General features: G+C 28.5%; 2 protein-coding genes across 2 annotated transcripts; both read left to right on the top strand.

The window, feature by feature from the left end:
- Nucleotides 1-317: 317 nt before the first annotated feature.
- Nucleotides 318-2096, top strand: LOC105836204 (troponin C, isoallergen Bla g 6.0101). The gene is made up of 5 exons (XM_036291966.1): nt 318-688; nt 841-874; nt 1021-1164; nt 1510-1764; nt 1848-2096. The coding sequence occupies exons 1-5, from the start codon at nt 686-688 to the stop codon at nt 1871-1873; spliced, it is 462 nt and encodes a 153-aa protein (XP_036147859.1). The 5' UTR covers nt 318-685; the 3' UTR covers nt 1874-2096.
- A 2391-nt stretch (nt 2097-4487) lies between these two features.
- On the top strand, nt 4488-7793 carry LOC105836203 (troponin C, isoallergen Bla g 6.0201). Its single transcript, XM_012680074.3, has 5 exons — nt 4488-4597; nt 4931-4958; nt 5024-5167; nt 5239-5490; nt 6834-7793. Exons 1-5 carry the CDS (start codon nt 4595-4597, stop codon nt 6866-6868), a joined length of 462 nt encoding a protein of 153 aa, XP_012535528.1. The 5' UTR covers nt 4488-4594; the 3' UTR covers nt 6869-7793.
- Nucleotides 7794-12778: the final 4985 nt, after the last annotated feature.

The following is a 12778-nucleotide window of genomic DNA, read 5'->3' as shown; positions in this document are numbered from 1 at the left end:
CACACACAAAATTTGTAATTCTTATATAATATTAGTTTCAAGCTTTCCATAAACGGAAGAATAAAGCCTATATCAAAAATTAACTAAAATACAGAATTTTTTAAAATTCCTATAGATCTCTGTTAATATATCTATAATTTTCTAAGAACAAAAAATCTTTAAATTCTATTTCAATAAATAAATTTATATGAGTTTAAAACTGTATACATAAAAATCAATAATTGTATAGTATGTCCAATGTTACATTACTTTTTTACTAAAAAATGTAGGATTACAATTTTTATGTAAATATTATAGCAATATTATTTGCGTTCGCGTACCTATAATAATTAATAATGTTATGTAATATTAATTCTCTCTCTCTCTCTCTCATATCAATTTAAACAACTCGAATGTTTATTCAATTGCTTCAACTCGTTAATTGTTTCGTGCAGAGACAGTCACGAAGGCGCCTTAAATAAAAATCTTTTTATAGCGAGTTCGGTTCGATACATGATTGATCTATTAACACCGATTGTAGTAGTGTAGCTATAGTATATGTATTGTGCTACTAATTAGTTTACTACGGCTCAGTAGAACTTTTTCGTCAGTGGAGTAAGTTAGCTGCATCGGAAAGGAATCCGCGTTAATTGTTTGATCTAGTAATTAATTCAATAATTTTGCTAGAAAAGCGAACTTTAACAACATGGTAATTTATGTGTAAATTTATATGTATTTATAAATTGCTCGAATTAATTATACAGAAATAATTGCAGACAGTTGTTCATTCAGTGCTTTGTGTGTCTTAATATATTTCCAATTATTTATATATTAATTAAATATTTCGTTATGCAATTATAGGAAGAAATTCAACTTAGCAAAGATCAAGTGTCTCGTAAGTATACTTGCTTCTATTAAAGTACCATTGTTTTTGTTACTAAATATATACTTTTGTGATCAATTTAAAATTATTAACGATTATAATTAGCGCATTTCTCTACACGTTCAGGATAAAAATTAAAAAACAATTTTCCTGTGTAGAGTTGAAAATGGGATTCGACGCGTTTGATCCTGATAAAAAAGGATGTATTACCACGGACAAAGTAGGCACAATTTTAGGTATGCTTGGTCATGAAGTCGCACAAGAAGAGCTCTCAGCAATTATTATGGAGGTTGATACCTGGGGTAAATATTATTGTAGAAAGAAAAGAATCTATTAAAAAAAAAGTCGCTTAGCTATTTCTTTATAAAATAATGATATTTTACATCTAATATTTAATATTTTATATTACAATTCCTAACAAATTTTTTAAAAACAAAATTCATTTAAAAAATATGGAGTTTTAGATCATTTTTAGAAAATATCCAAAAATGCACGATAGTCATTTACTGTCAAAAAATTCCAGAAATTATATATATATATATACATTTAAAAAAAAATATGTATAATAAATTAAAAACTGACGACATATAATATTCTATAATATAATACATAATAAACAAAAATAATAAATTAAATTCCATTTTTAGGAACTGGTGAGTTAAAATTCGAGGAGTTTTGTCAGGTAGCGTCGCGTTTTCTCGAAGAAGAGACAGACACGGAAGCGATACAACAAGAGTTACGAGAAGCATTCCGATTGTACGATAAGGAAGGGAATGGTTATATCACTACCGACGTTTTCAGAGACATTCTTCACGAATTGGACGACGGATTGTCTCCGGAGGAACTTGACATGATCATAGAGGAGGTGGACACTGACGGATCTGGCACACTCGATTACGATGGTGAGAGATCTTGCGTGATACACAGGTGTTAATCCACTCCGTCTTCGTCTTCATACCTGACTAACCCGGCGTTTACGTTGCAGAATTCATGGAGGTCATGACAGGATAAATTATGGCTTTGGCACCATACGGATGCACCGTGTCGATCGCCCACGTATCGGACAACAAGTGTGCCTGTATAAACAGAGAGGCCGAAATCTCTTCGAAGTTGACGTTAGCAAAGTATAAATTCGCTCGTTTATCATTTGTGCAAAAAAAAGTGTTGTAAAATATTTTTATAAAATATACAAATCAAGGATTTCAATAAAAAATAAAAAATAAAGCCTAAAAAATTCTTAGATTGTGTGTATGTGTCAAATATAACAGGAAAGATTTCAGGATCTATGAAAGTATATATGAAATAATATTTTAAATATAATAATTATTATCAGTATTTTAAAATTTGTAGCTACTAATTTGTTAAGATTGCAAAATTGCTCTTTTTTATGTCAGGATTTTGACACTGAAGTCCCATTAGATGTTAATTTAATCAAAAATAATGCGATAAACAGGTTAATATATTGAGCCAAGACAAATTTTTCTAATACAATATAATTTATTAAATTAACATTATATTGTATTAGGAAAATTTGTTTTGGCTCGATATATTGACCTGTTTATTGTATTATTTTTACTTAGCATTAATATTTGTTTTGTTAATTTAATCAGATATTAAAATTTTATAATATATATTTATGCAATGTATATGTAATTATACAAATATACATAACATGTATATTTAAGATACATTAGTTAAATTTATAGTATTTTAAATATTTATTAAATTTTTTAAAATACAATATGTGTATATATATATGTCAATTAAATATAATAAATATCTATTGTTATTAAAAAAATATAGGTACTAATTCTAATCGAGCTTTTATAAGATATCGGATTATTTTTTCATTTTTGAGAGAGAGAGAGAGAGAGAGAGAGAGAGAGAGAGAGAGAGAAAGAGAGAGAGAGAGACATTTCAAGAAAATATAACATATAATAACTATATAATCGTAATATTTATTATTTTTTAGTTTCACTATTTTTAAAACAAAATTTATTAATTATAATTAATAAAAAAATAAAATTTTAATTTCTATTAAATTTTGAATCCCAATTTTTAAAAATGCTAATGTCTTGATATAAATATTAAGAATAACGTTATTTTTCTAAATTTAATTCTTACAAGAAAATGTATATGTTACTTCATATTCTACAAAATCTATAATTATATAATTACTCTCAATACAAGAAGTCGCATCTGAAAATATGCTCGCGTGTTGGCAATAGAACTTGCACGTGTTTCGCACGCTTTAAACGTGGCATTATACACTTCGTACATAGCGTAATCCATTGTGAACTTTTGTCGAAAAAGTAGCAAAGGCACGTGTACCAAAGAGCTCGACAATGCACGCGACGGCAAGCAACTATATTCTGAACGGTAAAATCGCCTAAATATAATAGCAGTCACGGGCTTTATGAGCTTATAATTAGGAGTCTAAGAATAAAGCGTGCACAATTATTGCACAAAACCGTCTTGGGTCTCAGCATCACCAATGAATCCCCCGGCGATGCGCCAATTCTGTCTATTGTTACATCCACACAGTCACACATTACGTCGCTCGTAAATTCTGCCGTTCAGACATATTACAAAATTTTATAGTGAACTGCTTGTGTGGTCTTGACAACGGTAGTGCAAGCTCTAAACATAAAAGGTCTCCGTGATCTGATTAGGAAAGACTTGAGACAATTCAAGCGTGGTTTCAAGAAAAATCGAAAGAATAAATTTACTAAAGAATTGTGAAAATACGTATATAAATATTAGCAAAATTCGTATTATCAGACACTAAGTTTGCTTTGATCAAAACGCCATCTCGAAGAAAATTTTCATAGTGCATTAATAATATTTTATATATTTTTAAGTTATAATGTACTACAGCCTTTTAGAGACAACTCTTATTAAAGTTCTTCATATAAAATTAATAATAAATTCAAATTACAGATTATAATAAATACGTACTATATAACAAATTATTTATGAAAAAGTTAAGAGTCTCTCACACACAATATCAATACACATCAAATTAAAATTCAATTTATTTAAAAATATATTAAAAAATTGAATATATCTATTGTAATAATTATTTAAGATATAAAAAAATTTTATAAATCTAGAAATAAATAAGATATATTTTTTATGTATCTAATGCAACATATTTAACACAATTATTTTTAATATCACATAAATACACTAATTTTAATATATCTCTAAACATGTAACTCAATATGTAAAATTGTTAATTTGTCATTAATAAATTTAAATTGTTTCGTTACTAATGCGTAAAATAAACTTTAATATAATTGATACAGCTGTATTTGAATGTCATACGTTATACGAATGTTCATATCATAATTAATTATTTGCATCAAGACGAATCGCGTGCGATATGCTCGCATTAATTTTGTCTACGTAGAAACGTCAGAATATTTGGAGCAACCGTTGACAAATCGAACGTGTAACTGGTGGATAATTTTCAAAATTAAATTAAATGTGATGCCACAAGTTCTGCATAATTAGATAAAACGCACCTGAGAAAATAGAGTGGGGAGAACGTCCTCGATGAATTTGAAAACCACTAGATTCGGGATGTAGGTATTACCTAGTCAATCACGTGCCAGAAGCTCATCGTTATGATCACTTAAAACAGAAATTCACCGCCAGAATCTGGTGCATACCCGGATAAACTGTCGGCGCCAACGTACCACGAGCAGCGAGTGTAGTATAATCATCGCTATGGCAAGTCAAATATTTTCTATAAACGCGAGAATAATTTATTGAGTCTTAATATCTCCCAGCCAAGAAAACATAAAATTACATCTATAAATAAAATTCATATTATTTTTTATATAATTATATTAAATATTAAATATTAAATTAAATAAAAATGATAATTCTATAATCAAGCTTGAATACTGTAAAAGTAGATAATAAGTTTAATAAGCAAATGTAAATAAATTTACGCAAGAAAATTATTTGCTCTTATTATTAAAATATTCTTCTTAATAATTTTATTTTTAGTAAATTAATAGTTGGTTAAAATCAATAATTAAATATCTCTTATAATTTTAGGACGATTTAACCAAAGATCAGGTGGCCCGTAAGTATTATCTTTTTATTGTAATAGAAAATTTAAGATAATATAAAGCTATCGCTTTTCCGTAGTGCTGAAGAAAGCCTTTGATGCCTTTGATCACGAAAAGAAGGGCAGTATCGGTACCAACATGGTAGGCACCATATTGACCATGTTAGGTTACGAACTCAGCGAGACTACACTGCAAGAAATCATTAGTGAAGTCGACGAGGATGGTAAGTAAAATATATTCTATCAATTTTCTCACGATCGCATTCTCTCAACGTTTCCTCATTCACACTGACAGGTTCTGGAGAACTCGAGTTTGAAGAATTCTGCACGCTGGCTGCTAGATTCTTAGTAGAAGAGGATACGGAAGCGATGCAGCAAGAATTACGCGAAGCATTCCGATTGTATGATAAAGAGGGCAACGGCTACATAACTACCGCTGTTTTTCGCGATATCCTTCACGAACTCGATGACAAGCTATCGCCAGAAGAACTCGATATGATGATCGAAGAGATCGACGCTGACGGCTCAGGAACACTCGATTTTGATGGTATTTTCATTATACATATATTTCTTATTATTTCGTGGTGTGTGTTGGTTATTAACCTCAGATATCAAAGAGACTAACCAAGTTAAACTAATTTTTCGAATTTATTTTTCAATTAACAATTATTCTTAAATATATTAAAGAAAGTATTTCAAGTTAATTTAAACCAAGAGTATTGCTCATATTTTTCTTATGTTATTACTACTCTGGGTAAAAATTCATCCAAATAATTGAACAGTTTTACACTTTTTTTATGTCTACTTTATAAATTATGGTAGAAATAAAATGGTAGAATAACTTAAGTAATAAATTTTTATGTAACAAATTTTAATGTTTACTGTCTTAGTAAGATTATTGTAATTAAGTTCTAGAACATCTCTACGAACTCTTCTTTGTAACTTGACCCTTAATCAAAATTGTTAAAGAATTAGTATTTAAAAGTAAAAAAAGTTCTTCCAAAAATGTAATCACCGATGAGATAGAATATATAGAAAAAAAGATATAAATGTTAAATGTAGAGGTAAAAGAAGTAAGTGACCTTTGCCTCTTTATTAACAAATATTCAACTAATACATAAATAATTTCGTTTACTTTTTTAGTGAAATAAATTGATATAATTAAACAGGCCTGCAAAATTAGAGGTCTTGAATGTCGTTTAGGTTTTAATAGTGTTTTCCTACGCAACGTAATGTAAATCTGATATTGTTTAGAACTACTAAACTAGGTATACTAAAGAGAAGAATAGATTAAATCACAAACTCTCAACGCTGCTATTAATATTTAATTTAGCATTTAATAGCACGTAATTGGAATAAGCTCCTGGATGAAAATTCACCCATAGTAGTACTCTAAAGTTAATAGAGTATAGCATTAGATCTTGCGTTTATCAAAAACATCGATATTACTATTACTATCAAATGTCATATATATTGTAAAATAGCTCTTACTAGAGATACAGTGTTATAATCATGTTAGTTTTCATCAATATCACGATGTCATTAAAAACTACGGCACATCCTTAACTACTAACGACATTTAAAATGTGTTCAAGAAATGTCCCAAATTAAATCTAACAACGATTTGCGAGTGATTTGCGGAATACGATAACATGTGACATGCTCCGAAAGCCAAGTAGTTCATTTAAAATGTGCTCGAGTTACAAAGCCCCGAGCCAAGTAAATTCGTTTCGCGCACGTCAACGTCAGCTTAACATAACCGGCACTAATAGCAAAGTCGATCGAATGTTCAATAAGTCTCTCAACTTGGGTGGTTCGCTAAGTTTGTAGCCTGCGGGAAATGCGAGGCGTCGTTGATTACGCTAACGCTCGCATTTTGCGCGCTTTCAGAGTTTATGGAAGTCATGACAGGAGGCGACGACTAAAAGCAAGCCGATAATGAAGATGGGCACTCGAAGGCTGATTGTTAGCCGCGCAATTGGCAACGACCGTCAAAGAGAGAGCGTTCCTTCTTCATCATCCAGATACGCGCTTCTGCAAACCACTAAACTACGGCCGAGTGAGAAATTGGACGTTCGCTCTCATCCGTGGTATCGCTGGTTATAACGTTCACGTGACTTTCATCGCGCGAGATGAAGATCACAACGTGATCCAAACGATATCGAGAGCAAATGGAAATCCCGGAGTGTCTTGAATAAATCGAAACTGCATCCGTGCAAAATAAAGTAGCGATAAAAATTTCTTCGTCATGAGAAAATGTGTACGCGTACAAAGCTCCAATCGTTTCTAGTTGATTACGACGCGAAGAAAGTTATAATTTCCCATCCCACGAATATCATTACAGGATTTCGTTTCGAGACTTTACACATGAAAGTATAACGGAGAGGTCCAATATGTAACATAAACCGTATATAATAAGCTATACGTAGAAATATTGCGTTACTTGTTTCTTTTTACACGCAAGTGCCTTGCGCCTGAAACGATATTTCCCGGTGTACGAAGTAGCGCGTCGCGTTCAAGTATATGAGGCGCTACTTTCTTCATAAGTCTTAACTGACATTAATTACATCACTATAGCAGATTCTGTAACTTCCTAACAAATATGAGATTATTTGGAAAAATTGTAACTTTCTTTTACCTTTCAAATATAATTTATGCAATGCTATAACGTTCAGTAATCAGATTCAGACTAATTGTGTCATCTCATTAGCATTAAATTTAGCAATTCAAAAAGAAGAGTCTTCTTCTAGTCAATTAAAAAAGTGGAAATGTCATTATCTGCGATAAAGATCGTTTTTCCACGTATATGTAAACGTGTTGTAAAATAAATATTTTTTCTATAATTAAAAATTCCTTATTATATATATGTTCCTTTAAGAGAGAATGTTCTCTTATTTTTTTACCTATTTCCAGGGTATAAAATAATAAATAATTATTGAGATAAATACCGACATCATATTTACATCATAAATGTAAAATTAATAACTACATTGTAGTTCTTTAAATAAAGCTTAAGAAAAAAAAAAACAATTTGTATATAGTTTTGTAAAAAATATTTTTACAATTTATTGAAAAAAAATTTAAAGATTTTAGGCAAATTAAAAAAAAGTATATTTATAGTATATTAGTATATTATTTATAGTATTTATAGTACATTATTATTACTCTCTAAATCACAATCAGTAAAAACTCGACAAAATCTATGGAAATACACTGACTTTCAGTAATATACTTATAATCATTTATTGATTATCAATCAGTGAAATAAATACACTGATCTTTCAGTGACTATACACTAATTCTAAAGTAAAAATTACTGGAAGACAGTGAATATTCACTGATTATCATAGTTATAAGTATGTCACTGCGAATCAGTGAATATCCACGATTACGATTTAGAGAGTATATTTATTTGTTCTTATACTTGGGTGTAATTGCACAAATATAAAGTGTAAATAATATACAGGCTATACTATAACTATTGTTTTTCTCTATCAAGAAATAAAATAATTTTACAGTTAAAATTAAATATACTATCTTAATTAAAAGCAAATGCATTTGTATAAGAAATTTTCATTGATTTTAATATCTTTTCATTTTTTAATATAGTAGGATTCGCACATTACAAAACAAAACATGATTGCGAATAAAAAATAGACTCACGCGACTAAAACAAATGTCCGCAATCGTTCACACCGATCACTAGCTGTCTGACCAGTGGCATTTCCGTTCTGAAAATGAACCACGTAATAATAAGTGCAGCAATAAACGTCGCGGCATGTGCAATCACGCTGTGAGAAATCTGACCAAATCAGGTATCTAAAATGTTCCGTCACGGAGTTATATCGCGATTCTCACGTCGTCGTAGACTAATCTGCTTCGCGTGAAAATAGCCGACCCATTTATTATACAGAGAACTCAAATTTCGCGCAAGAGCACAATTATTTGTCAGAGTCACTAAAACTAGAAATAGTGTTGTAACTTTGTGTCCCGATGATTCAATCTACTGACCTTCCGCTTTTCTTATAGTCAATGAACTCGAACATAATCGTAACATTGGTTTCATAATAAAATCAATGTAGTAAAGATAGATTATTAATATAATAATATAGAAGAAATAATAATCTCTTGACCTCATATATCTCTCTTGAATATATACACGTGTTACACCGTGCAACTTACACATGATCTTATATATGATAGATTAAAACATTTAATATATTAATTTAAAAATCACTTCATCGTTGCAATTTTGACATATTTTAATTTTCGCTTTTAAATCCTGATAGATACTGTCATTATTTTTTATATAGATAGAACAATTTTGCTAAAGTATCTAGAAATTTAACTAAATATAGATCGAAAAATAATTTTGTTGGATCAAAAAAAAAAAAAAAAAAAATTCAAACAATGCTGGAAAGAACTTTGGACATACTAACAACCAGTTTAAGCTTACATAATTATTGTAATAACCTAATAAAATTATTTTCAGATCTGTAACTATTTAATTTTTTAAATTTTTTAGTAAAAACTATAATTTCGATAAATTAATAATTGTTTATCATTATTGATATTTAGCTTTTTAAAATCGAAATAAAAGATTAAATTATATAAGAACTAGTACATTTATTAAAAAAAAATAACAAAATATATATTTCATAATTCACAAATTCAAGAATGGTAATCAAAGAAAAAAAACATTTCTTTTATAAAATGCATTTTTCTATTACTAATAGTTAATTATCATAATAGAAACGTTACATTAAACGTAATTACTTTTTGCTTTATCCCGGACGCAATAAATTCAAAGTGCAGCCAAACATTACATAGTTTATAGCTTGTAAGTATCATAACTGTAAACGATTTACTTTCTTTACAAAACGACAAAATTAGAAAACTTTTTAATCTAAATCTCTGTGTCCGGTCATAATGTTGATTATGCAATATTTTATTTTGATCATAAATTTAAAATAAGTATCATTATATATTCTGTAATTGAAATTAAGTCCCTACTTTACGATTACTTGTATTTCCGCACTGATTGTCCGAGCTATTTCGGTAAACGAGGCGCCATTCGTAATAATTCATACGGAAGAAAAGTTCCTTTCACTGGTTTGGTTTGGTCAACCGATAACTATAAAATTTCTTTTGCACTTGAAATTATGTAACAATTGCGGGAGAATTAAGTGGTTTGGCACTAACGGTTCGATATCCCATTATAGAAAGTCGAAAATGTGAAATAATTCCTACTTCCGAAACATATTATGTTATTATAAAATAACAAATACGAAAATGTTATGTGCGTATATTATAACATTCGCATACCCTGTGATGATAAATATTGCATTTAGTGATCTTTATTTGAGCAGTGATATGTAAGTCAAATGTGATGGCGAAAAAAGTGTTCACCGACAAAATTTCTAATGCAAATTTCTCTCTTAAATCTTAGATCAAAATGTATTATTCCGAGTATAAACATAAACATTCTATACCTTATAAATATTACATGCGCTATTTCTTTATAATTTCATATAAATAAATTATAAAATTTTGTAAATTTTTAAAATAATTCATCAAATTATTATTACATCGTATACTGACCAAAATAAATATTTCGAATAAATAGTTATTTGAATAGTACAATTATTAAAACAAAAATTTTTTTTGTCAGTGTAATACATTTTGAACATTTAAGCATAATAATACAATGTAATTGTATAAATTTTGAGCTATGATAAAAAAACATATATATTAAAAATTCTTTTAAAACTTTCAATTTATTTGAATTACGATAGCAAATAATAAATCAAATAACATCTCAATTCTATTTAGTAATAGTACTTATAATAACAACGTTGATTGAAAATTTTTGCCATAGTTAATATATTAACTAATGTTTCCAAATATTAAAAATACTATTAAAAATAATATTCTTTTAGTAATGTACTATTTTCTTACATTTATTCGAGAAATGGCGATAAATATTTATGACCGAGCCCATGTATTGGCAAAAAGGAAATAATTTCGATACGTGTTCACGAAAGAAAAAGTACATCTCATCAAGAAAGCATGCACATTTGTCAAAATTTAAGTCACGCTATATCGTTGTTCGGTGAAAGTAAAACGATTATTATAGATGTTTATGTCTGACAATTTTTTGGATAGGTTGACAAGAATCGGCCGCAAGAAACAAAGAGCAAATTAAATAGCCTGATTTATACTGTTACCTAAGAAGCTGTGGTTTATTCCTGCGCTTGAGGATAAATTATACGAGAAAGTTTATTGCACGATCATTTGTGTTTATCCGCGATAAGCAGAATCCGGAACGAACTGATATTTTAGTCAAAATCATCAAAAATGTAATCTATACTATCAATAAGCCCGACTCATCTTATATTCTCTGTTTAACTCTGATTAATATTTACTTGCACAGTAATCAAATTGTCAATAGCAAACTACTACTGCAATATACTGAATTACAATATTATAAGCAAAAAATTACTTTTTGTTTTTTTATCAACTATTCTCATTTATATATAGACAAAATATACTTTTACGATTCTTTGTTTTACGTAAATCAATAGACAGCCGTAATGAGGACCTGCAGGACTCTTAAAAGGATTTTCAATAATTAATTTCTTTAACGATTGATTTCGACTATATAAAGTAAATCTCTTAAAATTTGTCTTAAATTGCATTTAATATAATAAATCATGTAAATACATAAGGAGATATACATTATTATGTCTGTAAGTGTTCAAGGCAACTAGGTTTTTTGCAAGAATGTCATCCGCTTCCTATAGCAAAGGGACTGTATAAACAAAATCATTTCATTGACAAATTCACTCAAATGTTTAATAAAGTTATAACGTAATAATGTAACGTTTGTGAAAATGTAAGAAATTAAGTAAATTTTGTTCACATCAATATATTTTGCTATTAATTAAAAAAATATTTCTTTCCATATATATTTTTTTAAACATACATCTATGTATATAATTTTTAACTAAAAAGTATTCTTATATGAGTTATGATAATGAGTTACATGTTACATTCATCACCTGCGTATGATGTATGATTCAAATTAGAGCGAGACTTGTTCGAAAGTAAGGTACGTCGTAACTCTGATAGCGTGATTTCCCTTACAAGCTTCTTCAATAAAATATTGATATGAATGCTATGTCAATGATAAATTCAACTTTAATGTTATATTGGTCGCATATTTATATGATATATAAATACGTGCTTAATAACGTGACAGTAAAACAACACGCAATTAAAAATAAATTAAAGCAATGTAGTTCAGATAACTATAACGTAGTAATAACATACAAATTAATTTTTATTTAATTTTAATTTATAATCTCTATAGAAAAAATTTTATAGTAAAAATTATTATGTATAATAATAGTTACAAATTTTAAAAAGAAGTTTCTGCAAATTAGGTATACCATAGTGCAAATACTATGATAATTTAATGAAAAATATAGTAAAATTACTTTCTTGCTTCCGCGCTTACTATTTACCATAGTATTTTTTATTGTAAAATTTTCTCCGTGAAATTAAACATTTTTTTATTTAGCATTTTACACTTCAAATCTTTTCTAATTAAAAAAAATTTTCACTATCCTCCATAAAAATGTAATATTATAATCTAAGAATTTTTGTAATGTTAAAAATTTCAGAATTTGTTTAAAAAAACGGCCAAAACCTAATTAATCACAATAAAATTCTAAACATGTGCTAATTCGACAGAAGTGATATAACGCACAGCGGAAATAACGCACGTATGTACTTCTTCATCGCGTCGTGCCTAACGTCATTATGGTTATTCG

Source organism: Monomorium pharaonis, chromosome 9 (genome assembly GCF_013373865.1).
Source record: "Monomorium pharaonis isolate MP-MQ-018 chromosome 9, ASM1337386v2, whole genome shotgun sequence".
NCBI classification, from domain to species: domain Eukaryota; kingdom Metazoa; phylum Arthropoda; class Insecta; order Hymenoptera; family Formicidae; genus Monomorium; species Monomorium pharaonis.
Note: the sequence above shows the minus strand (reverse complement) of the source record. Positions and strands in the feature narration are given on the sequence as shown.

Bases quoted from the DNA above. Each gene is read 5' to 3' on its own strand.
- LOC105836204 (XM_036291966.1), top strand. The intron at 875-1,020 runs GTAAGTATACTT...TTTCCTGTGTAG, and splicing joins TAGCAAAGATCAAGTGTCTC to AGTTGAAAATGGGATTCGAC. The intron at 1,765-1,847 runs GTGAGAGATCTT...TTTACGTTGCAG, and splicing joins TGGCACACTCGATTACGATG to AATTCATGGAGGTCATGACA.
- LOC105836203 (XM_012680074.3), top strand. The intron at 4,959-5,023 runs GTAAGTATTATC...GCTTTTCCGTAG, and splicing joins AACCAAAGATCAGGTGGCCC to TGCTGAAGAAAGCCTTTGAT. The intron at 5,491-6,833 runs GTATTTTCATTA...GCGCGCTTTCAG, and splicing joins AGGAACACTCGATTTTGATG to AGTTTATGGAAGTCATGACA.